Source organism: Cuculus canorus, chromosome 2 (assembly GCF_017976375.1).
Source record: "Cuculus canorus isolate bCucCan1 chromosome 2, bCucCan1.pri, whole genome shotgun sequence".
In the NCBI taxonomy this organism is placed as follows: Eukaryota; Metazoa; Chordata; class Aves; order Cuculiformes; family Cuculidae; genus Cuculus; species Cuculus canorus.
Genome location: NC_071402.1, coordinates 1,040,500 through 1,068,366, shown reverse-complemented (window position 1 = coordinate 1,068,366; position 27,867 = coordinate 1,040,500). Strand labels below are relative to the sequence as shown.

The 27,867-nt window shown below is 56.3% G+C and overlaps 2 protein-coding genes across 5 annotated transcripts in view; one reads left to right on the top strand and one right to left on the bottom strand.

Moving 5' to 3' along the window:
* The window catches only part of BOP1 (BOP1 ribosomal biogenesis factor), a 96,489-nt gene that overhangs the window by 56,438 nt on the left and 12,184 nt on the right, over positions 1–27,867 (top strand). For 2 of the 4 annotated variants that reach the window (XM_054057739.1, XM_054057737.1), the window contains exons 4-8: positions 23,656–23,743; positions 24,743–24,897; positions 25,960–26,077; positions 26,182–26,283; positions 26,556–26,768. In XM_054057739.1, the coding sequence (XP_053913714.1) occupies positions 23,656–23,743; positions 24,743–24,897; positions 25,960–26,077; positions 26,182–26,283; positions 26,556–26,768 (676 nt within the window). The remainder of the gene's footprint in view (positions 1–23,655; positions 23,744–24,742; positions 24,898–25,959; positions 26,078–26,181; positions 26,284–26,555; positions 26,769–27,867) is intronic. The other 2 variants (XM_054057735.1, XM_054057736.1) reach the window with 1 other exon arrangement.
* SCX (scleraxis bHLH transcription factor) lies at positions 430–27,239 on the bottom strand. Its single transcript, XM_054057762.1, has 3 exons — positions 27,109–27,239; positions 13,644–14,278; positions 430–2,118 (listed from the first exon to the last, which is right to left on the bottom strand). Exons 2-3 carry the CDS (start codon positions 14,160–14,162, stop codon positions 2,080–2,082), a joined length of 558 nt encoding a protein of 185 aa, XP_053913737.1. The 5' UTR covers positions 14,163–14,278; positions 27,109–27,239; the 3' UTR covers positions 430–2,079.

The following is a 27,867-nucleotide window of genomic DNA, read 5'->3' as shown; positions in this document are numbered from 1 at the left end:
GGTTTCTTGGCACAGTAGGTGCTCACTGGCACCGGGAGGGGCTGCCGTTGCCTGCCAGCTCCCCGTGTACCGTGAGATGCTCCCTGTGTTTGCTCCTTCCTCCTGCCACAGCGCGGGGGTCCCACCATCCCGATGCCACCCTCTTTCCTGGCCTCATTTTCCCACTCCCACCGCATCCTCCCCGGCCTTCCCATTCGCATGCATGTGGTGAGCTGGGCAAGCGCCCTTTGGCATCTTTCGAAGTGCCGGAGCATCCCAGTTCCTCTTGGAGCTCCAAGAGGGTCTGGGAAACACTGGAAGGGCAGGGATTGCTTGGGATGGGTAGCTCCTGTCTCCAGCAGAGCTCAGATGTCAAGGTCCCCACACATTAGCAGCCGTTTGGCTCCGGGGTTCACTCTGGTGGGGCTCCAGAGTTGTGAGAGGGAGCAATGTGGGGCTCGCAGCCCCTTCCCTGCCACTCGAGGAGCCAGGATTCAGCCTGCCCCCCATCCCGTGCTCCTTATAACCTTGTGACACCCATTTGGAGACATAGGGACTATGCCAGAGACCCATGAAATCCTGGAGCAGAGGATCCTGGGGGGCAGCGCTCACCTTGGACCACCTTGAAGGAAGGATTCCCCCTCTGAACCCTCGGCTCCATCCCGAAGGCAGCAGAGCTGACGGAATGGCCGAGCCCGGTGCTCGGGGTGTAGTCTTGGAGCTGCGGCTCCATCCCTTGCGGAGTGGCTGGTGTTTAAAGGCAGTGTAGGTGAGGGTGAATCCAAAGGTTTATTTAGGAAGTGGGGTGTGGAAAGAAGGAAGCTACCACCCAGATTCTAAACCGTGTTAGTTTTTAATTATACAAATAGCCCAGGCTTTCCATTACCGGATCAATGACATGAAACACCAGCATGTATTGATTAACCTCACGACGGCAGCGCCTCCGGGACGTGGAGTGCAGGGGATGGAGCGGCTCAGAGCTGGAAGGGGATAAAGAGAGTGGACTGTTTCTCAAAGCATTTTCACCGGCTGCTCAAGTCAGGCCTGGGAAGGGGCACATTCGAGCACCGGCTTTGTCCCGGGAGCCACACCGTGTGTGGCATCTGCAGAGTGCAGAGCAGGGAATACCCTTCCAAGGAGCCCCGGAGCAGGTTCCCTGCCCCTCTGTCTCACCCAGCAGTGGCTACGTTGTCTGCACCATTGTGGAGCATCCCTGCACAGCGGGTGTTTCTCCAAGCCACCATGCATGGTATCCACAGAATCCAGGGCAGGGAATGCCCTTCCCAGGAGCCCCAGAGCAGATCCTCTGCCCCTCTGGCTCACCCAGCAGTGGCTGCATTGCCTGCACCATTGCGGAGCATCCCTGCACAGCGAGCGTTCCTCTAAGCCACCATATGTTGCATCTGCAGAGTCCACAGCAGGGAATGCCCTTCCAAGGAGTCCCGGAGCAGATCTCCTGCCCCTTCGGCTCACTGGGCAGCGACAGCATTGCTTATGCTGATGCAGAGCATCCCTATGCAGCAAGTGTTCCTCTGAGCCGCCGTGCATGGTATCCGCATTGTCCAGGGCAGGGAATGCCCTTCCAGGGAATCCCGGAGCAGGTCTCCTACCTCTCCGTCTCACCAGGCAGCGACTGCATTACCTGCACTCTTGCAGAGCATCCCCGTGCAGCCAGCGTTCCTCCAAGCCACCCCACGCTGCCGTGTGTGGCATCCACAGAGTCTGGGACAAGGATTGTCCTTTCCAGGATCCCTGGAGCAGATTCCCTGCCCCTTCGGCTCACTGGGCAGCAGCTGCATTGCCTGCGCCAATGCAGAGCATCCCTGTGCAGCAAGCGTTCCTCTGAGCCGTCCTGCAATGTCCCGCCGCATCCATGATCACGTCCTGTCTGTCGTCACCCCTCGGAGCCAGGAGGACACCTGGTCTCTCCCAGGATGCATGTCCAGGTCATGATAAGGTCCTTCAGGGTGACGCTGTGCGGCTCTCCCCAGCAGCAGGGTGAAGGCAGCAGTGCCTGTGGCTGTGGTTTTGTGTGTGTGGCTTTTCTGTCCTTCCTCCTTCTGCTCCTCCTTCTTGTCCTTTCGGGAAAACTCAGATCATCTAGCTCCGGATCGCTGTCTTCCTGTCTCGGTCTTTACTCTGTGGAGAAGAAGGAGAAGGTCAAGTTACAAAAAAACATACTTGGAGTTGGGAGCTTTGCCAGGATGCTGGCTCCAACCGGGAGCGGCTCGCTCCTCCCCACGCTGGTGCTGGTCCTGCTGGTCCATGGGGCAGCTTTCCCAAGGTGTCATCACCATCCCTACGTCTCCCTGGGCATCCAGAGGGGTCAGGCTCCTGCAGGTGCCTTTCCTGTCCTGCCTCAGCCCTTCTTCTCGCTGCCTCCCCTCATGTGAGAACCTCAGGAGGTCCAACAAGGCCAAGGGCAAGGTCCTACACCTGGGTGGGGGCAATCCCCGATTTCAGCCCAGGATGGGAGATGATGTGATGGAGAGCAGCCCTGAGAAGGAGGACTTTGGGGTGATGGGAATGAGAAGCTGGACGTGAGCCACAACGTGCGCTCGCAGCCCAGAAGGTCAACCGTGTCCTGGGCTGCATCCAAAGCAGCGTGGCCAGCAGGGACGGAGGGGATTCTGCCCCTCTGTTCCTCTCTTGGGAGACCTCCTCTGGAGGATTGGGTCCAGGTCTGGAATCCTCAACAGAAGGAGGAGATGGAGCTGTTGGAACGGGTCCAGAGGAGGCTCCAAGGATGATGGGAGGGCTGAAGCACCTCCCATACGAGGACAGGATGAGAGAGTTGGGGTTGTTCCACCTGGAGAAGAGAAGGCTCCGAGGAGACCTTAGAGTGACCTTCCAGTACCTGAAGGGGCTCCAAGAAAGCTGGAGAGGGACTTTTCACAACGGTTTGGAGTGATAGGATGAGAGGGAACGGGGATAAACTGGAGAGGGGCAGATTTAGACTGGACATAAGGAAGAATTTCTTCCTGATGAGGGTGGTGAGGCCCTGGAAGAGGTTTCCCAGAGAAGTTGTGGCTGCCCCATCCCTGGAAGTGTTGAAGACCAGGTTGGATGGTCCTTGGGCAGCCTGATCCAGTGGGATGTCCCTGCCCATGGCAGGGGGGTTGGAACTGGATGATCTTTAAAGTCCCTTCCAACCCAACCCATTCTATGACTCTATGATTCCTTGGGGTGCTCAGCGCTTCCACTCATTGCACCGTGTTCGTGGCATCTCCTCCTTTGCCGACACTCATCCATGCCCACTTCCCACACTCTCTTCTTGGACAGAGGTAGCGGTAGGACAGAAACTCTCTGTGCCGACCACGGTGCCTGGCTCAGGGCTCTCTGGTCCCACCCTGGCAGCTGGAATTCCTGCGCTCCAGAACTTTATGCACCCTACGGATGGCTGGGTAACCCTGGACCTGGTCACTGTGCTGTGCCACCACGGAGTCCTCCTGGAGCCCCTTGGGGACAGCCGGGCTGCCGGTCATGCTCGGCTCCCCGGAAAGCTCAACACCACCAGCACCACCACCACCACCATCACCATCAATAGCACAAACACCACCATCACTGCCACCACCACCAGCACCAAACCATCACCAGCACCACCACCATCAATAGCATCAGCACCACCATCGCTGCCACCACCACCAGCACCAAACCATCACCAGCACCACCACCATCGCTGCCTCCACCACCAGCACCAAACTATCACCAGCACCACCACCATCAATAGCATCAGCACTACCACCACCATCGCTGCCACCACCACCAGCACCAAACCATCACCAGCACCACCACCATCGCTGCCACCACCACCAGCACCAAACCATCACCAGCACCACCACCATCAATAGCATCAGCACCACCATTGCTGCCACCACCACCAGCACCAAACCATCACCAGCACCACCACCATCAATAGCATCAGCACCACCACCACTGCCACCACCACCAGCACCAAACCATCACCAGCACCACCACCATCGCTGCCTCCACCACCAGCACCAAACCATCACCAGCACCACCACCATCGCTGCCACCACCACCAGCACCAAACCATCACCAGCACCACCACCATCAATAGCATCAGCACCACCATCGCTGCCATCACCACCAGCACCAAACCATCACCAGCATCACCACCATCAATAGCATCAGCACCACCATCGCTGCCTCCACCACCAGCACCAAACCATCACCAGCACCACCACCATGATTAGCATCAGCACCACCACCACCATCGCTGCCACCACCACCAGCACCAAACCATCACCAGCACCACCACCATCGCTGCCACCACCACCAGCACCAAACCATCACCAGCACCACCACCATCGCTGCCTCCACCACCAGCACCAAACCATCACCAGCACCACCACCATCAATAGCATCAGCACCACCATCGCTGCCTCCACCACCAGCACAAACCATCACCAGCACCACCACCATCGCTGCCTCCACCACCAGCACCAAACTATCACCAGCACCACCACCATCGCTGCCACCACCACCAGCACCAAACCATCACCAGCATCACCACCATCAATAGCATCAGCACCACCATCGCTGCCTCCACCACCAGCACCAAACCATCACCAGCACCACCACCATGATTAGCATCAGCACCACCACCACCATCGATGCCACCACCACCAGCACCAAACCATCACCAGCATCACCACCACCAGACAACTATGCGCATGCCGAACTGGTTCTTCCCATTTCCAGCCTGCAGGGACTCCTGAGAGTCCCAGCGTCTCCATCCAGCTTTTAGGTGCCATTCCCACCTCTCGGCACGGCACAGCCGAGGCCCCATCCTTATCCCAGCGCTGCTCCAGCACAGCCTCCCCCTCAGCTGCACGTGCGGCCCCGACTCTGACTCTTCCTTTGTTACGGGCGCTGAGGAGGGGAGGGGAAGGGGAGTTCAGCTCAGAAACGGGAAAATTAAATTTCCCAGATGTTCGGGCCCCAGGAGTTCTTTGCTGTCTGGAGAGGAAATGGGGATTCGGAAAATCCCGCCTCATATTTTTTCCCCTATCACCTTGCCTTTCCGCTGCCATTAAGTGCAGGAGGAACAGTAAATTATAGGGCTGCGGAGCCGACACAACGTGTGGAGAACGTGGGGGTCGAGGCACTGAGCTGCGGGCACCTCACCGGCTCACGGCTTTGTGATTTTGGGGTGTGCACGGAGCTCTTATCACCATCCCTACTGCCCGCTGCGGGGTCACCCCATGCCTGAATCCGAGGGCTGTTGCCACCCAACCACCAGGTGGGTCTGGGCTTGGATCTATCACTGAGCATTGGTTGTCCTGGTGGCTTCGTGGCACGGTGACCCTGCTCTGGGGTGGCACTTGGTGGCACGGTGATATGATGACCTTAGAATTATACAATCATAGAATAGTTTGGGTTGGAAGGGACCTTCAAGATCAGCCAGTTCCAATCCCTCCTGCCATGAGGAGGGACATCCCACTGGATCAGGCTGCCCAAGGGTCATCCAACGTGGTCTTCAACACCTCATCACGAAGAGGTTCCTCCTTATTTCCAGTCTAACTCTGCCCCTCTCCAGTTTAACCCGTTCCCCCTCGTCCTATCACTCCATACTTTTGTGAACAGTCCCTCCCCAACTTTCTTGGAGCCCCTTCAGGTACTGGAAGGTCGACCTTTCTCTGGATGGACTTGATGGCACAATGACCCTGCTCAGAGTGGTGGCAGGAGGGACATGGAGAGCTTTGGTGGGGACACTGAGCTTCCCAGCTCTCCTTGCTGGTGCCTCCAGCTGCCAACGTGGATCCACCTTCACAGGACACTGCCAGCGGCAGAGGAATAGGGATGGCATTCCCACCTCAGCCCTCCTTGCTCTTGTGTCCAGCGTGGCATGTGGCATTCCAGAGCCGTGCCTTCTAGATGTTTTTCCTACACCACCTAGAAAATCCAGGGATGCCGGCAAGCAGCAAGCGATGGGATCCACTTATTCAGCCCAAACCCATCATCCTGCTCCTCCTCTCCCCCTTTTATCCTAACGAAGGTTCTGCATTCCTCGGTGTTGAATCCCAAGCCTGCTCGGTCAAGGCTGCCCTCAAAAACTTTTGCCTTCCCATGGAACGGAGCATGGAATGTTGCCGAGCCCTCCTGTGCCCACAGCTATGACTGTTGGTGCCGGATTGGCCCAATTAGATGCTCGTCTTGGGAAGGGATGTGGTACCCACATGGAGTTGGATGCTCAAGTTGGGAAGGGATGTGGTACCCAGATGGGGCTGAATGCTCATCTTGGGAAGGGATGTGGTACCCACATGGAGTTGGATGCTCATCTTGGGAAGGGATGTGGTACCCAGATGGAGTTGGATGCTCATCTTGGGAAGGGATGTGTTACCCAGATGGAGTTGGATGCTCAAGTTGGGAAGGGATATGGTACCCAGATGGGGCTGAATGCTCATCTTGGGAAGGGATGTGGTACCCAGATGGAGTTGGATGCTCATCTTGGGAAGGGATGTGGTACCCAGATGGGGCTGGATGCTCATCTTGGGAAGGGATGTGGTACCCACATGGAGTTGGATGCTCATCTTGGGAAGGGATGTGTTACCCAGATGGAGTTGGATGCTCAAGTTGGGAAGGGATGTGGTACCCAGATGGGGCTGAATGCTCGTCTTGGGAAGGGATGAGAACTCCCTGGCCACCTCATCCTATCCTGCTCGGCATGTTAATTCCGGCAGAACTTGGCTGGGTTTCACACTGGCCCCAGGCTTTTCACCAAGCCCCATAGGTCTCGGAATGCCAGGTTAACCCCAACTTCCTTTTCTGTGTCCTTGCCGCTCAAGAAAATCCATGCTGTGCTCCATCTGGGAATTCCTCTGCTCACTTCTCCTGGGCCTGAAATGCTGGTTTGGGAAATGCTCTGGAAGCGTTTGCTGAAGGATTCTGTCCCTCTCAGCACAGCCATCACCCTCCTCCCTTCCTGCTGCCGGGAAGCACTGTGGCCCCTCTCCACATTCCCGCTGGCAGTGCCGGAGATTAACACCGCAGCTATGCCGTGACCTTGGCCTGCCCTCGCGGGGGTCCTGGTTGTCTCCAAAAGGGAGATCTGGCCACCGGGATTGGGGTTGGATGCTCGGCGTGGGAAGGGATGTGGTACCTAGATAGGGTTGGATGTTCAACTTAGGAAGGGATGTGGTACCCAGCTGGGATTGGATGCTCATCTTGGGAAGGGATGTGGTACCCACATGGAGTTGGATGCTCATCTTGGGAAGGGATGTGGTACCCAGATGGGGTTGGATGCTCATCTTGGGAAGGGATGTGATACCCAGATGGAGTTGGATGCTCATCTTGGGAAGGGATGTGATACCCAGATGGAGTTGGATGCTCATCTTGGGAAGGGATGTGATACCCAGATGGAGTTGGATGCTCATCTTGGGAAGGGATGTGGTACCCAGATGGAGTTGGATGCTCAACTTGGGAAGGGATGTGGTACCCAGATGGAGTTGGATGCTCAAGTTGGGAAGGGATGTGGTACCCACATGGGATTGGATGCTCAAGTTGGGAAGGGATGTGGTACCCAGATGGGGCTGAATGCTCATCTTGGGAAGGGATGTGGTACCCAGATGGAGTTGGATGGTCAACTTGGGGAGAGATGCAGTACCTGGCTGAGGCTGGATGCTCGTCTTGGGGCTGGATGCTTGTCTTGGGAATGCATGCAGTACCTGGCTGGGATTGGATGCTGAACTTGGGAAGGGATGTGGTACCCAGATGGGGTTGGATGCACAACTTGGGAAGGGATGTGGTGCCCAGATGGGGCTGGATGCTCGTCTTGGGAAGGGATATGTTACCCAGATAGGGCTGGATGCTGATCTTTGGAAGGGATGTGGTACCTGGCTGGGGCTGGATGCTCGTCTTGGGGCTGGATGTTCATTTTGGGAAGGGATGTGGTACCTGTCAGCACTGTTGCTGCCCCGTAGGTGATGGGATTGGCCAGCCTTCCCAGGAGCAAGATGAGGGCAACCTTTGCTCCCTGAAACCTGCTGGGTTTCGCTCCTGCGGCACATTTAACTCCCAAATGGTCTTGATGCCCCTTCCCTGGTTTGTTTCCCATGCTAATGGGTGCTCCTACTCTGGAAAGATGGAATGGCTGGTGCTGGACGGTCATCCCTCATCACTTTACCCAGAGTGTAATCTCAGCCCTGGCTGCCCTGGTTGACCCATGTGCCTCAGGTTCTCAGGATTCTCAGCCCTGGAACAGTTTTGGGAAGAGGCCTTGCTTGAATTTGGACTTTTTGATACTGAATTGAGCACGGTGCTCAGTGTGGATGTCGTGCGAGCTGCCCCAAGCCCTGGCTGCTCCCAGCAGCATTCCTGGCCAATAAACTCCCTGGAGGAAAAACGTCCTGGTTTTCCACCAGCTGGCAGGCAAAGGAAACAGCCTCAAAGGAAAACCTGGCATCACCCCCTCCATGGGCTGGTGGGGATGGGGTGTCTGGACCACCCTGGCTGTTGGGAATGGGACGATTCTCCTCCTTGGCAGTGCCGGGGATTGTCCCATCACTGCCACCCATCCACATGCTGTCCTGTCAGCTCCTGCGGGTGCGGTGTCCATCTCCTCCTCCTCCTTACACCCAAGGTCTTGTCCCCATGCAAGGATTGATAGGATGTCAGGGAAGAAGCCGGAGCCTGCGGAGTCTCCAGCCTCAGCTACGCCTTCGGAGAGCTCAGCAGCAGACACCTACCCATGAGTCACTGGAAAGAAGGACTTTTCCAGGGAGATGGTGTTGATTCCAGCCCCATACAGGAAAGTCCCTGGGACAAACGGCGGCGTCGGGATGCCTGGGTGCAAGGCCAGGCTGAGTCATGCAGCCTGAATCCATGCAGCCTCTTTGCCCCCCGGGACCTGCTTGGCCAGTGAAAGCGGGATGAGGTGAAGGAGGCCCAGCCAAGAAGGGTTCAGAAAACATTTGCTGTCCTACTCGCCTGTCCCAGAGCCACCGGCAACCCCAAACATCCCACTGGAGCTCTGTCCCATAGCCCCTCTCCCTGGGAAGAACTTCTGCACAGTAGCTCCATCCCATTTCTCTGACGGGTCTAGCTCACAGCACCCACAAGTCCTCGCCCACCATGTCCCCAAAGCTCCTGCCCGAGGATGAAGGGTCGTCTGACTGTCTCATGGGGCTTCTGTGCCACACATGGCATCTCCTTCCTCTCCAGAGGATCGCAGGCTTTTAAGGAGGGGAGTCAGGGCTTGGGTGCAGCTCCTACGGCTCGGGACGGCGATGGTGTGCCCGGCACGACCAGAGTTTGCAGCAAGGCTTGGAGCTGGGTCAACGTGGCTTGTCCTGGGTCTTTTGGGAAGGAAAAAGCTCTGCTTCCATCCCTTGTGGGGTGGGTAAATGGGAAGGGGAGCTCGGAGGAGCTGCCTGCTCCCGCTTCCTGAGCACCAGACTGAAGGTGTGGTGGGGATGTGGTGGCAGATCCGAAGGTCTGGAGCTGCCACACGCATTAGGGTTGGTTTGGTGTAGGATGCTCAGCAAGGTGCACTCAGAGCTGGCTCCTCCTGGGCAGAATGGTGGCCAGCCGGGTGTTTGGAGCCTTCCAGCTGCCATGGAATGGGCTGCAAGATGCCAATATTTGCAGCTCTGGAAGAGTTTGCTCTCATTCCCTCACCCAAAGGATGATTCGGTTTCTCTCTAACACGCAATAAACCCCATGGAGCCGTTATCTGGCTGTAAAAATGCATGCACAGAGCGAGTGCAGGGCTTTGGCAAAGTCTATTCCATCCCTGCTTCCCAACCTGAGCCCAAACTTGCTAATTCCTCACCCAAACCAGCGGATCACCTCCCTTCGGACAGCGTTGGGATCTGATCCTGCAGAGCTGCAGGAGAGGAGCAGGAGTCCTGCACAGCTCATCCTTTCCATGTGCCTCGGCACAGAGCTGCCCATCCCGGGGTTTGTTCCCGCACAGGAATCCAGGCTGGGAACTGAAGACAGGGATTTATCAGTATCGATGGAAAAGTGGCAATGGGGATGGATTGGAATTGATGTAAAAGTGGTGGTTGGGGATTGATCAGAATCGATGTAGAAGTGGTGATGGAGATTCCTAAGAATCGATGTAGAAGTGGTGATGGGGATTTGTAGGAATCGATCTAAAAGCAATAATGGGGATTGATAGGAATCAATGCAAAAGGTGATAGGGATTGATCGGTATCGATGTAAAAGTGGCAATGGAGATTGATTGGAATTGATGTAAAAGTGGCAATGGAGATTGATTGGAATCAATGTAAAAGCGGCGATGGGGGTTTATAGGAATCGATGTAAAAGTTGTGATGGGGATTGATCGGTATCCATGTAAAAGTGGCGATGGGGATTGATTGGAATTGATGTAAAAGTGGCAATGGAGATTGATTGGAATCAATGTAAAAGCGGCGATGGGGGTTTATAGGAATCGATGTAAAAGTTGTGATGGGGATTGATCGGTATCCATGTAAAAGTGGCGATGGGGATTGATCGGAATGGATGCAAAAGTTGATGGAGATTTATAGGAATCGATGCAAAAGCAGCAATGGGCATTTATAGGAATCGACGGAAAAGTGTTGGGGACTGATGGGAATCGATGCGAAAGTGGTGATGTGGGATTGATAGGAATTGATGCGAAAGTGGCGATGTGGATTTATTGGAATCGATGTGGAAGTGGTGATAGGGATTTATTGGGATCCATGTAAAAATGGCGATGGAGATTGATGGGAATCTGTGTGAAAGTGGGGATGGGGATTGATCGGAAACAGTTGATGGGGATTTATAGGAATCAATGCAAAAGCAGCAATGGGCATTTATGGGACTCGATGGAAAAGTGGTGATGGGGATTGATTGGAATTGATGCAGATGTAGTGATGTGGATTTATCGGAATCAATGGGAAAGTGGCAATGGGCATTTATAGGAACTGATGCAAAAGTGGCGATGGGGATTGATCAGAATCGATGCAAAAGGTGATAGGGATTTATTGGAATCGATGCAAAAATGACGATGGGGATTTATCAGAATTATGTGAAAGCGTCTATGGGGATTGATCAGAATCGATGCAAAAGCGGCGATGGGGTTTGATCAGAATCGATGCAAAAGTGGCGATGGGGATTGTTCGGAATCGATGCAAAAGCAGCAATGGGGATTGATCAGAATCAATGCAAAAGTGGTGATACGCGCAGGAGCAACAGAGAACCCCTGATCTCTGAATCTATTGTAGGAGGTTTCCAAACTGGCTGATAACTGGAAAGAGAGGATTTTTCCAGTTCAGCCCCGTAGCAGCTTCCCACCTGCAGCATCTGGTGTTTGACTCCGGTGCAGAGAGTTTGACACCGGCAAGGGTTTGACTCTGGTGTAAAGGCTTTGGCATCCGTAAGGGTTTGACTCTGGGGCAGAGGGTTTGATGCCAGGAAGGGGTTTGACTCTGGTGCAAAGGATTTGACAGCAGGACTGGTTTGACACCAGTAAGGATTTGGCTCCGCTGCGGAGATTTTGACACCAGAAATGATTTGACACCAGTGCAGAGGGTTTGACTCTGGTGTGGAGGGTTTGACTCTGGTGCAGAGGGTTTGACACCAGGATGGGTTTGACTCTGGTGCAGAGGATTTGACACCAGGACTGGTTTGACACCAGGATGGGTTTGACTCTGGTGCAGAGGATTTGACGCCAGGACTGGTTTGACACCAGGATGGGTTTGACTCTGGTGCAGAGGGTTTGACGCCAGGACTGGTTTGACACCAGGATGGGTTTGACTCTGGTGCAGAGGGTTTGACGCCAGGACTGGTTTGACACCAGTGCAGAGGGTTTGACTCTGGTGCAGAGGGTTTGACACCAGGATGGGTTTGACTCTGGTGCAGAGGATTTGACGCCAGGACTGGTTTGACACCAGGATGGGTTTGACTCTGGTGCAGAGGGTTTGACACCAGGACTGGTTTGACACCAGGATGGGTTTGACTCTGGTGCAGAGGATTTGACGTCAGGACTGGTTTGACACCAGGATGGGTTTGACTCTGGTGCAGAGGGTTTGACACCAGGACTGGTTTGACACCAGGATGGGTTTGACTCTGGTGCAGAGGGTTTGACACCAGGACTGGTTTGACGCCAGGATGGGTTTGACTCTGGTGCAGAGGGTTTGACACCAGGATGGGTTTGACTCTGGTGCAGAGGATTTGACACCAGGGCAGAGGATTTGGCACCAAGAAGGGTTTGACTGCAATGCAGGGGATTTGACACCACGGCAGAGGATTTGACTCCGGTGCAGGAGGGAAGCCCTTGCTCCACACTGCCGGAGTGGGAAAAGCCCCATGCATTTCCCTTTGATGACCCAAGGTTTTGCAGTGTAAATCCCAGTAGATCCCAACTCCTGATGTCATTCCTTCCTGCCTGCAGCTCCCAGCTCGGTCTCCGGTGAATTGGAAGTGATGTGGAAGGGGGATTAACGGGGTTTGGGGTGTTCTTGCTCTGAAACACTGTCAGAATTTACCGGTGATCTGATTTACTGCCACTGCTCTGCACTTACTGAGCCCTGAATCCTTCCCAAAGGCTTCTCCCTCTTCCAGGCGTTACTTGTTGAGGTTAAATGGGTTCAAACGAGAAGCGTGTGTGCACGGCTCCAGCTGCTATCCCAGACACCTCAGCTCTTCCACCCTCCTTCACTTCTGCCCCACCAGAGACCAACGGGGCTTTAAAACCTGGCACTGGTTCTGCCGGGATGGATGCTCACGGCTTCTCCGAGCCGGTGGCAAACATCTCCTGGAGCCTCAGCAGAGCTAAAGCTGGATTTTCCCAGTCTGGCTGCTGGGTTTATGTCCTGCTCCACTTTCCCCTTCGGAGCCGTGAGTTTGTGTGGCAGTGCCGGTGCCGGATGGGCATGGAGACAGCCTCTGCCAGAGGTGCTTCCTACCGAGACACCAAGAGCAGAGCAATTCCCTAAGGACATGGAGCTGAGATGGACATTGCGGCTCTCACTTGGTTGTAGAGACCCTTTGGAAAGCCAGGACAGCCGTCCATCCGGCTTCCTGACTGCTCGTAGGGCAGAGCTGCTGTCCCTGTGATCCTCTGGAATGCTTGAGGAGCACCTATGTGTCACGGCATTGACCTCAGCTTCCCCTCATCCCTATCCCAGCACGGCTTTCCGGCGATCCAAGGGCTGGGAGTCCTGACCGCAGCCAACCCTGCGCCCAAATCCCTCTCACCGCTCCACGTGCTGCCTGGATGCTGCCGAAGGGAGAGACAGACTCTTCCTTGACTCCTGTTTTCCCTACGTTTCTGATTTCCAGCTCCTCAAATCCGTTTTTTCCCCCTTCAGAGGGGTTCCCCTTCTCCCATCCCTTTGCCCTTCTGCGGATACGTGCGAGGTTTGGATGCGCGTGAGGTTTGGATACAGCTGCTGGGGGCTTTGAGCAGTAAATCTGGATGGACCAAAGGGAGGTACGGCATTTTCCATGTCTGGATTCGCCGGCAGAATCTGGCGTGCTCCCTTCCCTGGCTTCTGGTGATGCAGCTCCCACTGGAGCTGCTCCATCTCTCCCCGTCATCCCACTCCCCCTTGGCTCACCGGCATCCCGGTGCTCCCAAACCCCATCCTCATGCAAGGAAATGCCCCGGGGCGAGGCGGGGGGGGGGTCCCCCTAAAATCCCGTTGGGAATGGTGCAAGGAACCACTTACCAGCTTCCTCTGGTTGCTGAGGCAGAAAGTGCAGATCTGTTTGGGCTGGGAATTCTCGGTGTCGCGTGCCGGGGGGCTGCCGCCGCCGTGGTGGTAGAAAGCCGGGGTGGTATGGCACGGTTGCCCATCTCCACATGCTTCTCCTACCAGGAGCACATTCCCAAGGTGGGAGATGTAGCTGGAAGCCAGTCTCAAGGTCTCGATCTTGGAAAGCTTCCTATCGGCCGGCTCGGTGGGGATGAGCGTGCGGAGGGCGGTGAAGGCAGTGTTGACACTGTTGGTGCGGTCACGCTCCCGCGCGTTGGCCGTGTGACGCTGCCGGGGTTCCCTGGTGATCCGGTTGGGTTTTTTGCTGCTCCTGCGTTTGCTGGTTTTGATGCCGAAACCGTCGGCGTCCAAATGATAGGGCTTCTCATCGGAACCGGAGCTTTCGGAGCCGTTTTCTTCATCCTCGGAGAGCATGCTGATCTCGGGATACAGGTACCGGCTGGGCGCCGAGCGCAACATAGCAAAGGACATGGTGGATGGCGAGGGGACACCGGGAAAGCTGCAAGGGGACACCGGGAAAGCTGCGTGGGGACACCAGGAAAGCCGTGTGCAGGCACCAGAGAAGCCGTGAAGGGACACTGAGGAAGCTACGAGGGGACACCAGAGAAGCTGTATGAGAAATCGCCGCGTTCCACCGACCTCCTGCTGCCAGTGGGCTCAGCTCCAGGCGTTCATGCTGCTTCCAGGTTGAAATCTGGGGATCTTTGGGTTTCGTCAACCTTCCCGGAGCTTCCAGCTGGAAGGTTTGGCAGTGGGGATCTCCGTTCTCAGCTCCGCGCTGCCTCTCTCCGCGCAAAAAAAGGGGTTAAGAGCTGCTCACAGCCAGGGCTGTGTTTTCCTCTCCCCACACATGTGCATTATAAGAAGCCGAGCGTGGCAGGAGCTGGAGTTTTATAGCGCAGCAGTGGTCAGCCAGGCCCCTCCTCCGGCTCCCAATTCCAGCTTGGGAAGAGGGAGCCACAGGCTCAGCCTACCTGAGCTCACCCTCCATCCCTGCGGGCGATTTAACCCTTCTGGGCTCAGCCAGGGCTCCCGTGCGTAGCCGAGGGGCTGCAACCGGCCGGGAGAGCTCGGTGGGGTTCACCCGCCGGCTGCGACCGCAGCTCCCGGCCGGCACACGGGCAGCATCCTTGCCGGAAGCTGTGTGGGCATCGGCTGTGGGTCTGGGGTTATGGGGAGAGGTTATGGGGAGAGGCTATGGGGACAGGATACAGGGACAGGTTATGGGGAGAGGCTATGGGGACAGGATACAGGGACAGGTTATGGGGAGAGGTTATGGGGACAGGATACAGGTTCAGGCTATGGGGAGAGGTTATGGAGACAGGATACAGGGACAGGTTATGGGGAGAGGTTATGGGGAGAGGTTATGGGGACAGGATACAGGGACAGGTTATGGGGAGATGTTATAGGGAAAGGTTATGGGGAGAGGCTATGGGGACAGGATACAGGGGCAGGTTATGGGGAGATGTTATAGGGAAAGGTTATGGGGAGAGGCTATGGGGACAGGATACAGGGGCAGGTTATGGGGAGATGTTATAGGGAAAGGTTATGGGGAGAGGCTATGGGGACAGGATACAGGGGCAGGTTATGGGGAGATGTTATAGGGAAAGGCTATGGGGAGAGGTTATAGGGAGAGGCTATGGGGACAGGATACAGGTTCAGGCTATGGGGAGAGGCTATGGGGACAGGCTATGGGGAGAGGCTATAGGGATAGGCTATGGGGAGAGGCTATGGGGACAGGCTATGGGGAGAGGCTATAGGGATAGGCTATGGGGAGAGGCTATGGGGACAGGATACAGGTTCAGGCTATGGGGAGAGGTTACGGGGACAGGATACAGGTTCAGGTTATGGGGAGAGGTTATGGGGAGAAGCTATGGGGACAGGATAGAGGTTCAGGTTATGGGGAGAGGCTATGGGGACAGGTTATGGGGAGAGGTTATAGGGAGAGGCTATGGGGACAGGATAGAGGTTCAGGTTATGGGGAGAGGCTATGGGGACAGGTTATGGGGAGAGGTTATAGGGAGAGGCTACGGGGACAGGATACAGGGACAGGTTATGGGGAGAGGCTATGGGGACAGGATACAGGGACAGGATACAGGTTCAGGCTGTGGGGAGAGGCTATGGGGAGAGATTACGGGGACAGGATACAGGTTCAGGTTATGGGGAGATGTTATAGGGAAAGGTTATGGGGACAGGTTATGGGGAGAGGTTATAGGGAGAGGCTATGGGGACAGGATACAGGTTCAGGCTATGGGGACAGGCTATGGGGAGAAGCTATGGGGACAGGATACAGGGACACGTTATGGGGAGAGGCTATGGGGACAGGATACAGGGACAGGATACAGGTTCAGGCTGTGGGGAGAGGCTATGGGGAGAGATTACGGGGACAGGATACAGGTTCAGGTTATGGGGAGATGTTATAGGGAAAGGTTATGGGGACAGGTTATGGGGAGAGGTTATAGGGAGAGGCTATGGGGACAGGATACAGGTTCAGGCTATGGGGACAGGCTATGGGGAGAAGCTATGGGGACAGGATACAGGGACACGTTATGGGGAGATGTTATAGGGAAAGGTTATGGGGACAGGTTATGGGGAGAGGTTATAGGGAGAGGCTATGGGGACAGGATACAGGTTCAGGCTATGGGGAGAGGTTATGGGGACAGGATACAGATTCAGGCTATGGGGACAGGCTATGGGGAGAAGCTATGGGGACAGGATACAGGTTCAGGCTATGGGGAGAGGCTATGGGGACAGGATACAGGTTCGGGCTATGGGAACAGGCTATGGGGAGAGGTTATAGGGAGAGGCTATGGGGAGAGGTTATAGGGAGAGGCTATGGGGATAGGATAGAGGTTCAGGTTATGGGGACAGGCTATGGGGAGAGGTTAGGGGAGAGGTATGGGGGACAGGTTATGGGGAGAACTTATGGGGACAGTTTAGGGGGAGAGGTTGTGGGGAGAGGCTGTGGGGAAAGGTTATGGGGAGAGGTTAAGGGGAGAGGTATTGGGGATGGGTTATGGGGAGAGATATTTGGGACAGGATATGGGGAGATGTAGGGGCAGGTTAGGGAGAGGGGTTGGGGGGACAGGTTATGGGGAGAGGCTGTGGGGACAGAATACAGGGACAGGTTATGAGGACAGTCTATGGGGAGAGGATACAGGGACAGATTATAGGGAGAGATTGTAGGGAAGGGTTATGGGGAGAGGCTATGGGGACAGGTTATGGGGAGAGGTTATAGGGACAGGTTATGGGGAGAGGTTATAGGGACAGGTTATGGGGAGAGGCATTGGGGCCAGGTTATGGGGGACAGGTTATAGGGAGAACTTATGGGGAGAGGTTAGAGGAGAGGTATTGGGGGCTTGTTATGGGAGAGAGGTTATAGGGAGAACTTATGGGGACAGGTTATGGGGGGAGGCTGTGGGGAAAGGTTATAGGGATAGGTTATGGGGAGAAGTTGTGCCTGGGATCGGGTTGCTAACGGGGCTGGGGGTACAGGCTCCTGCTCAGGATGAGTCCCTGCAAGGAGAGCCCCTGAAAGCACTCCCTCCCCTTCCTGCAGATCAACCAAATCCAGCCTGTTCCCGCTCCCACTTCTGCTCCCTCTCCGGCTCTTCCCACTCCCACTTTTGCTTTCACGCTTCTGCTCCCGCTTCTGCCTCTGCTCTTCCCTCTCCCTCTTCTGCTTCTGCATCTGCTTCTGGTCCTGCTCCCACTCTTCCCTCTCCTGCTCCTGCCTGGCAGCCTCCTCCTCCAGGATCAGGCACTTGGAATCCCTGCAGCATCCCAGGTCACGGAGCAGCCTGGCAGCCTTCTCCTCCAGGATCAGGCACTTGGGAATCCCTGCAGCATCCCAGGTCACGGAGCAGCCTGGCAGCCTTCTCCTCCAGGATCAGGCACTTGGAATCCCTGCAGCATCCCAGGTCATGGAGCAGCCTGGCAGCCTTCTCCTCCAGGATCAGGCATTTGGGAATGCCTGTAGCATCCCAGGTCATGGAGCAGCCTGGCAGCCTCCTCCTCCAGGATCAGGCACTTGGGAATCCCTGTAGCATCCCAGGTCACGGAGCAGCCTGGCAGCCTTCCCCTCCAGGATCAGGCACTTGGAATCCCTGCAGCATCCCAGATCACGGAGCAGCCTGGCAGCCTTCTCCTCCAGGATCAGGCACTTGGGAGTCCCTGTAGCATCCCGGATCACGGAGCAGCCTGGCAGCCTCCTCCTCCAGGATCAGGCACTTGGGAATCCCTGCAGCATCCCGGGTCACGGAGCAGCCTGGCAGCCTTCTCCTCCAGGATCAGGCATTTGGGAATCCCTGCAGCATCCCAGGTCACGGAGCAGCCTGGCAGCCTCCTCCTCCAGGATCAGGCACTCGGAATACCTGTAGCATCCCAGGTCATGGAGCAACCTGGCAGCCTTCTCCTCCAGGATCAGGCACTTGGAATTCCTGCAGCATCCCAGGTCACGGAGCAGCCTGGCAGCCTTCTCCTCCAGGATCAGGCACTTGGAATCCCTGCAGCATCCCAGGTCATGGAGCAGCCTGGCAGGCTTCTCCTCCAGGATCAGGCACTTGGAATCCCTGCAGCATCCCAGGTCACGGAGCAGCCTGGCAGCCTTCTCCTCCAGGATCAGGCACTTGGGAATCCCTGCAGCATCCCAGGTCACGGAGCAGCCTGGCAGCCTTCTCCTCCAGGATCAGACACTTGGAATCCCTGCAGCATCCCGGGTCACGGAGCAGCCTGGCAGCCTTCTGCTCCAGGATCAGGCACTTGGAATCCCTGTAGCATCCCAAATCACGGAGTAGCCTGGCAGCCTTCTCCTCCAGGATCAGGCACTTGGGAATCCCTGCAGCATCCCAGGTCACGGAGTAGCCTGGCAGCCTTCTCCTCCAGGATCAGGCACTTGGGAATCCCTGCAGCATCCCAGGTCACGGAGCAGCCTGGCAGCCTTCTCCTCCGGGATCAGGCACTTGGAATCCCTGCAGCATCCCAGGTCACGGAGCAGCCTGGCAGCCTTCTCCTCCGGGATCAGGCACTTGGAATCCCTGCAGCATCCCAGGTCACGGAGCAGCCTGGCAGCCTTCTCCTCCGGGATCAGGCACTTGGAATCCCTGCAGCATCCCAGGTCATGGAGCAGCCTGGCAGCCTTCTCCTCCAGGATCAGGCACTTGGAATCCCTGCAGCATCCCAAATCACGGAGCAGCCTGGCAGCCTCCTCCTCCAGGATCAGGCACTTGGGAATCCCTGCAGCATCCCAGGTCACGGAGCAGCCTGGCAGCCTTCTCCTCTGGGATCAGGCACTTGGAATCCCTGCAGCATCCCAGGTCACGGAGCAGCCTGGCAGCCTTCTCCTCCAGGATCAGGCACTTGGAATCCCTGTAGCATCCCAGGTCACGGAGCAGCCTGGCAGGCTTCTCCTCCAGGATCAGGCACTTGGGAATCCCTGTAGCATCCCAGATCACGGAGCAGCCTGGCATCCTTCTCCTCCAGGATCAGGCACTTGGAATTCCTGCAGCATCCCAGGTCATGGAGCAGCCTGGCAGCCTTCTCCTCCAGGATCAGGCACTTGGAATCCCTGCAGCATCCCAGATCACGAAGCGACCTGGCAGCCTTCTCCTCCAGGATCAGGCACTTGGATTCCCTGCAGAATCCCAGGTCAGGGAGCAGCCTGGCAGCCTTCTCCTCCAGGATCAGGCACTTGGGAATCCCTGCAGCATCCCGGGTCACGGAGCAGCCTGGCAGCCTTCTCCTCCAGGATCAGGCACTTGGGAATCCGGATGGATCAGATAAACCTGCGGATCTCCAAGCATTGGCTATGCCTGAGCTCACAGGGAGTTGGCTCAGCTTCTGATGGGTGGAATTGGCTCCATATCCTCAGAAAATAGGAATTGTGACTGTTGGAGCAAACCTGCCAACCAAGGGGATCGACCGGGATGAGTGTAGGACTCCTTTTCCTTGGAAGCAGGAGAGACACCGTCTGCTTCATCAATGATATTGACAGCGAGATCAAGGGCGCCCTCAGCACGTCTGCAGATGACACCGAGCTGGGTGGTGTGGTTGCCACACTGGAAGGGTGGGATGTCATCCAGAGGGACCTGGACAGACTGGAGAAGTGGGGCTGGAGAACCTCAGGAGGTTCAACAAGGCCAAGGGCAAGGTCCTACACCTGGGTGGGGGCAATCCGCAATTTCAGTCCAGGGTGGGGGATGATGTGATGGAGAGCAGCCCTGAGGAGAAGGACTTGGGGTGGTGGGGAGGAGAAGATCAACGTGAGCCACAACGTGCGCTCACAGCCCAGAAGGCCAACCGTGTCCTGGGCTGCATCCAAAGCAGCGTGGCCAGCAGGGACGGAGGGGATTCTGCCCCTCAGTTCCTCCCTTGGGAGACCTCCTCTGGAGGATTGGGTCCAGTTCTGGAATCCTCAACAGAAGAAGGAGATGGAGCTGTTGGAACGGGTCCAGAGGAGGCTCCAAGGATGATGGGAGGGTTGGAGCACCTCCCATCCGAGGACAGGCTGAGAGAGTTGGGGTTGTTCAACCTGGAGAAGAGAAGGCTCCGAGGAGACCTTAGAGTGACCTTCCAGTACCTGAAGGGGCTCCAAGAAAGCTGAGGAGGGACTTTTGCCATGGGCATAGAGTGATAGGACGAGGGACAATGGGTATAAACCGGAGAGGGGCAGATTTAGACGACATGAGGAGGAATTTCTTCACCATGAGGGTGAGGAGGCCCTGGAACAGGTTGTCCAGAGCGGTGGTGGTTGCCCCATCCCTGGAGATGTTGAAGGCCAGGTTGGATGGCCCTTGGGCAGCCTGATCCAGTGGGATGTCCCTGCCCATGGCACGGGGTTGGAACTGGATGATCTTGAAGGTCCCTTCCAACCCAAACTGGGGATCCCTCGGGAATTCTGCTCCTATGGGAAGTGCCTCTGGGAGTGCTGAGCCCTCTCCACCCCCTGCCATGGTTCTGGCATCGCCATCCCCTGGGATCTCGGCTGTGCTCTCCGCGATGGGGGGTGGGAATGCTGAGCTTGCCCCGTCCCCTTTTCTCCTCCACGTGGACCGGATATTTTCAAGGGAAGAATCTTTCCTCTGAATTTGTCCAGCTGCCAGGAATGTGCGTCTAGGAATGCCCGAGGTCCATCCAAGAACAACTTCCAGACGTGAGGCTGAGTGACGGCGAGCTCTCACTCCAGCGCTCCCGACTGCTCCGTGCTCGCTCGCCGGAGGCGATGTGTTAACGGCACAGGAGCCGGAGCCGCTGGGTGGGAAGTGATGGACTCGGCCATGGCTACCAACGGGCTCCGTGATGAGTGATGGCCCTCAAGGGTCCATGCTGGGACCAATGATGGTTAATATCTTCATCAATGATATCAACAGCGAGATCGAGGGTACCCTCAGTGAGTTTGCAGATGACACCGAGCTGAGTGGGGCAGTTGCCACACTGGAAGGATGGGATGTCATCCAGAAGGACCTGGACAGGCTGGAGAAGTGGGGCTGGAGAACCTCAGGAGGTTCAACAAGGCCAAGAGGGACCTGGACAGGCTGGAGAAGTGGGGCTGGAGAACCTCAGGAGGTTCAACAAACCCAAGAGGGACCTGGACAGGCTGGAGAGGTGGGGCTGGAGAACCTCAGGAGGTTCAACAAACCCAAGAGGGACCTGGACAGGCTGGAGAAGTGGCGCTACAGAACCTCAGGAGGTTCAACCAGGCCAAGAGGGACCTGGAAAGGCTGGAGAAGTGGGGCTGGAGAACCTCAGGAGGTTCAACAAGGCCAAGAGGGACCTGGACAGGCTGGAGAAGTGGGGCTGGAGAACCTCAGGAGGTTCAACAAAGCCAAGGGCAAGGTCCTACAGCTGGGTTGGGGCAATCTGCCGTTTCAGTCCAGGATGGGGGATGATGTGATGGAGAGCAGCCCTGAGGAGAAGGACTTGGGGTGATGGGAATGAGAAGCTCAACATGAGCCACAACGTGCGCTCACAGCCCAGAAGGCCAACGGTGTCCTGGGCTGCATCCAAAGCAGCGTGGCCAGCAGGGACGGAGGGGATTCTGACTCTAAGGTCTCCTCGGAGCCTTCTCTTCTCCAGGCTGAAGAACCCCAACTCTCTCAGCCTGTCCTCAGATGGGAGGTGCTCCAGCCCTCCCATCATCCTTGGAGCCTCCTCTGGACCCGTTCCAACAGCTCCATCTCCTCCTTTTGTTGAGGATTCCAGAACTGGACCCAATCCTCCAGAGGAGGTCTCCCAAGAGAGGAACAGAGGGGCAGAATCCCCTCCGTCCCTGCTGGCCACGCTGCTTTGGATGCAGCCCAGGACACCGTTGGCCTTCTGGGCTGTGAGCGCACGTTGTGGTTCACGTTGAGCTTCTCCTCCCCACCACCCCAAGTCCTTCTCCTCAGAGCTGTTCTCCATCACATCATCGCCCACCCTGGACTGAAACTGGACATTGCCCCCACCCAGGTGTAGGACCTTGCCCTTGTTGAACCTCCTGAGGTTCTCCAGCCCCACTTCTCCAGTCTGTCCAGGTCCCTCTGGATGACATCCCACCCTTCCAGTGTGGCAACCACACCACCCAGCTCGGTGTCATCTGCAGACTTGCTGAGGGCGCCCTTGATCTCGCTGTCAATATCATTCACCCTTCAGGTACTGGAAGGTCTCTCTAAGGTCTCCTCGGAGCCTTCTCTTCTCCAGGGTGAAGAACCCCAACTCTCTCAGCCTGTCCTCGGATGGGAGGTGCTCCAGCCCTCCCATCATCCTTGGAGCCTCCTCTGTACCCGTTCCAACAGCTCCATCCCCTTCTTCTGTTGAGGATTCCAGACCTGGACCCAATCCTCCAGAGGAGGTCTCCCAAGAGAGGAATAGAGGGGCAGAATCCCCTCCGTCCCTGCTGGCCACGCTGCTTTGGATGCAGCCCAGGATCCCAATGGCCATGGAGCGGAGGGGAGAGATGCAGCGCTTGGTGCATTGTGGGCAGCTGCCTGCTCCGGTTCGGACAGCCAAGATCGGCAGCGGCTGTGTGCGTGTGCAGAGGGGGAGCGAGCCTGGCAGCTGGCAATCGGAAAATGTGAAGCGTTCTCCTGGCTCCGAGGATGGATGGTGGAATGTGCTCAGCCACAGCGCTGCTGACCGCCCGCAGCCCCCTGCCCCGTGCGCTCCGGCACGCAGCCGACACCGGCTTCCAGTATTATCATAGAATCATGGAATGGTTTGGGTTGGAAGGGACCTTAAAGCCCATCCAGTTCCAATCCCTCTGCCATGGGAAGGGACATCCCACTGGATCAGGCTGCCCAAGGACCATCCAACCTGGCCTTCAACATCTCCAGGGATGGGGCAGCCACAACCTCCCTGGGAAACCTCTTCCAGGGCCTCACCACTCTCATGGAGAAGAAGTTCCTCCTCGTGTCCAGTCTAAATCTGCCCCTCTCCAGTTTATACCCATTGCCCCTCATCCTATCACTCCATGATCTTGGAAAAAGTCCCTCTCCAGCTTTCCTGGAGCCCCTTTAGATACTGGAATGTCGCTCTAAGGTCTCCTCGGAGCCTTCTCTTCTCCAGGCTGAACAACCCCAACTCTCTCAGCCTGTCCTCGGATGGGAGGTGCTCCAACCCTCACATCATCCTTGGAGCCTCCTCTGCACCCGTTCCAACAGCTCCATCTCCTTCTTCTATTGAGGATTCCAGACCTGGACCCAATCCTCCAGAGTTGGTCTCCCAAGAGAGGAACAGAGGGGCAGCATCCTCTCCATCCCTACTGGCCACGCTGCTTTGGATGCAGCTCAGATATTCCCTCTTATGAAGTCGTTAAAAAGGGTTTTAAACCCTTCCTGCTCCACAAATGAGCCCAGGAGATAACGAAGCACCGCTCTGGGCTGCCTGCGGTCATGCATGGTGCTGAGGTTGGAAGCTTGTGGGCTACATCTCTCACCCTACGGTAGATCTGAGGTTCACTCATGGTCTTCCCAACCTTTTTCCATTCCAGTGCATCCCTCTCGGTGCCGGGGTGGTGCCAGCATGGCAGTGGGCATCGGCAGCTCACGCTCGGGCTTTACTTCGCTCCTACTGAGAACGTTTGGAGCATCAATTGCTCGGGGACGTGGTTTAGTGGCAGATAGGAATGGTTGGACTCAATGATCCAAGAGGTCTTTTCCATCCTGGTGGTTCAATGATTGTATGATCAATGAGCTGCATCAAAGGCTGGATCCATCGGCTGAGGCCAACGGGATGAGGTCCAACTAGGCAAAGTGTTGGGTCCTGCTCATGGGTCACACCAACCCTGAGCAGCTCCAGGCTTGGGGAAGAGCGGCTGGAAAGCTGTCCCATGGAGAAGGACCTGAAGGTGTTGGTTGACGGCAGCTGGACACGAGCCAGCGGTGGCCCTGGTGGCCAAGAAGGCCAACGGCATCTTGGCTTGGATCAGAAACGGTGTGGCCAGCAGGACCAGGGCAGTGATTGTGCCCCTGGTGAGGCCACACCTCGAATCCTGGGTTCAATTCTGGGCTCTTCACTCCAAGAAGGACCTTGAGGGGCTGGAGCGCATCCAGAGAAGGGAACAGAGCTGGGAAAGGGGCTGGAGAACACGGGTTATGAGGGACATCTGAGGAACCTGGGGGTGTTTAGCCTGGAGAAGAGGAGGCTGAGGGGAGACTTCATCACTGTCTACAACTACCTGGAAGGAGGTTGTGGTGACAAGTGATAGGAGGAGAGGAGGTGGCCTCACGCGGTCCCAGGGGAAGGTTTTGGTTGGACATCAGGAACATTTTCATTACCAAAAGGGTTCTCAGGCCCTGGCAGAGGCTGTCCAGGCTGGTGGTGATGTCCCCATCCTTGGAGGTGTTTAAAAGCAGGGCAGATGAAGTTCTTAGGGACTTGATTTAGTAGTGGACATTTAGTAGTAGTAGAGTTGGACTTGATGATCTCAAAGGTCTTTTCTGACCTATGGGTTCTATGATCCTCAAAGCTTGGGCACTGTTGCTGCTTTTCAGTGCCTGCAAGTGGGTGAGGAAGGTGGACATCACTCAGCTTTCATGTCCCCTCTCCTCACACCTCTGCTCTCCTCTCCCCTCCAGGACATTCGCAACACGGTGGGCAACATCCCCATGGAGTGGTACCAGGACTTCCCACACATCGGATACAACTTGGATGGCAAGAAGATCTACAAGCCCATCCGGAACAAGGATGAGCTGGACATGTTCTTGGAGAAGATGGAGAATCCCGACTACTGGTGAGTGAGGAGGAGAAGGTTGCACGACGCGATGTGGAATGAGTGTGTCCACAGGGATTCTCTGATTTCAGAGAATCAGAAGATGGTTTGGAATTAGAAGATCTTAAAGGGTCTCTTCCAACTCAAATCATTCGATGATTCTATGGTTTGAGTTGGAAGGGACCTTGAAGATCATCCAGTTCCAACCCCCTGCCATGGGCAGGGATACCTCCCACTGGATCCGGTTGCTCCAAGGCCCATCCAACCTGGCCTTCAACACCTCTAGGGATGGGGCAGCCACCACATCCCTGGGCGACCTGGGCCAGGTCTTCATGGTGAAGGGTTTCTTCCGAATGTCCAATCTAAATATTTCCCCTTCCAATTTAAAGCCGTTACCCCTCGTCCTATCACTCCAGACCCTTGGAAAAAGCCCCCTCCAGCTTTCCTGGAGCCCCTTCAGGTACTGGAAGCTGCTCTAAGGTCTCCTCGGAGCCTTCTCTTCTCCAGGCTGAACAACCCCAACTCTCAGCCTGTCCTCATAGCAGAGGTTCTCCAGCCCTCCCATCATCCTTGGAGCCTCCTCTGGACCCATTCCAACAGTTCCATATCGTTCTTGTGTTGATGACTCCAGAACTGGACACAGGACTCCAAGTTGGGTCTCACCAGAGTGGAGCAGAAGGGCAGAATTCCTTCCCTCCCTGCTGACCACGCTGCTTTGGACGCAGCCCTGGACATGGGTGGTTTCTGGTCTGCGACCGCACGTTCTTGGCTCATATCAAGCTTCTCCTCCCCCTGCACCCCAAGTCCTTCTCCTCACGGCTGCTATCATCCCTCATCCTGCATTGAAACCATGGATTGCCCCAACCCAGGTGTCAGACCTTGGCCTTGTTGAACCTCCTGAGGTTCTCACAGCCCCACTTCTCCAGCTTTCCTGGAGCTCACGGCTGCGGAGTACAGGCTGGAGACCTCCAGGTCTCCAGGTGTGGCTTCTGGCCTGTGGGATTCAGGAACCCAGTGCTTGTGCCACCATCAGGGACGATGCTGCAGTCCAGCCCTAACCCTGTCCCACCTGGATCTCCGCAGGCGAACAATCCAGGACAAGATGACGGGAGCAGATATAAAGCTGACGGACGAGCAGGTGGAGCTGGTGCAGCGGCTCCAGAGGGGACAGTTTGGGGATGTCCACTTCAATCCCTATGAGGTATGGTCATGGCACAACCTCTGTGCTTCCTCCAAGTTCTGGGTTGTCCCAGGATAGGCAGGGGCAGCCCAGAACCACCATCTCATTGGTCTTTGTCTCCTCAGCCGGCCGTTGACTTCTTCACCCACGAGGTCATGATCCACCCGGTGACGAATCGCCCGGCAGACAAGCGGAGCTTCATCCCCTCTCTCATCGAGAAGGAGAAGGTGAGGAAGCTGATGGTGCCGTGGATGAGTGTAGAGCACGAAGCTGAGCTCTGAAGCCCCCCGAGCACAGGCTGTGACCTTCTCCTGTCCCTGCTGTGGCCCAACTGTTCCTGCTGCAGCACCTTGTGACCACATATCAAGTCCATTGGTCCTTTGAAGCCTTCCAACTCCATCTCAGCAGCTTTCTTTCCATCCTTATATCCCACACCTTCTCCTTGCCAATCCTCTGGAGTCCTGGGGCTCCTGGGGTTGACCTCTCCCCAATCTCACAGGTCTCCAAGCTAGTCCACGCTATCAAGATGGGTTGGATCAAGCCCCGCAAGCCCAAGGATGACACACCTACCTACTATGACCTTTGGGCCCATGAAGATCCCAACTCCATCCTGGGCCGCCACAAGATGCACGTCCCAGCCCCCAAGATGAAGCTGCCTGGGCACGAGGAGTCCTACAACCCACCGCCCGAGTATCTGCTCAGCGAGGAGGAGGTAACGGGAGACCAGGAGCTTCAGGGATGAGCGATGGGTGCATGGGGAGCTTGGATGGTGCTGAGATCCAGGGAAGGCAGCACTTGAAGAGCTGGAGACCACGTCGTGTCGAGATGAGTCGAGTGGTAGAATCATGGAATCGTTCAGGTTGGCAAAGCCCTCTTAGCTCATCGGTGTTGACTCAACTCTGTCCCTAAGTGGCACATCTACGTGGTTTCCAAACCCCACCAAGACTGGGGACTCTCCCACTGCTCTGAGCAGCCTCTTCCAACCCTTGACCGCAAGGAGTTGTTCCCAGTATCCAATCTAACCCTCCCCTGGCCCAACTGGAGGTTCTCACCTTCAAGCTGTGGGGTCTTCTGGTGGGGGGTTCATCCTGGAAGGTTCAGCCCAGGGCCTGGGGGTGCAAAACCGGGTGGAGGAGGGCTGGGCTGGAAGATGATGGGGCAGAGCATGGTGTCTCGTGAACTGGCATGAGGAGAAACCAGCTCCAGGGATGGCTCTTGCTTGGTCAGTGGGATCTGTTGGGCCTAGGGTTCCTGAGGAACCAGCTCCAGGTGGTTCTTGCTTGGTCAGTGGGATGTGTGGGGCTTAGGGTTCCTGAGGAACCAGCTCCAGGATGGATCTTGCTCGGCTCAGTGGGATGTGGGGCTTAGGGGTCTTGAGGAACCATCTCCAGGATGGATCTTGCTCAGCTCAGGTGGATATGTGAGCTTTAGTGTTCCTGAGGAACCAGCGCCACTTCCAGGATGGATCTTGCTTGGCTCAGGATGCTGTGTGGGGTTCAGCGGTCCTGAGAATCTACCTCGAACTCCAGGATGGATCTTGCTCAGCTGAGTGGGATGTGTGGGGCTCAGGGGTCTTGAGGAACCATCTCCAGGATGGATCTTGCTCAGCTCAGTGGGATGTGTGGGGCTCAGGGGTCTTGAGGCACAAACTCCAGGGTGGATCTTGCTCGGCTCCGTGGGATATGTGGGGCTCAGGAGTCTTGAGGAACCATCTCCAGGATGGATGTTGCTCAGCTCAGTGGGATGTGGGGCTCAGGAGTCTTGAGGAACCATCTCCAGGATGGATGTTGCTCAGCTCAGTGGGATGTGTG

Coding starts and splice junctions, on each gene's coding strand:
- SCX (XM_054057762.1), bottom strand. CDS start 14,162: ATGTCCTTTGCTATGTTGCGCTCGGCGCCCAGCCGGTACCTGTATCCC. Junction 2,119..13,643: donor TCAGCAACCAGAGGAAGCTG/GTAAGTGGTTCC, acceptor TCTTCTCCACAG/AGTAAAGACCGAGACAGGAA.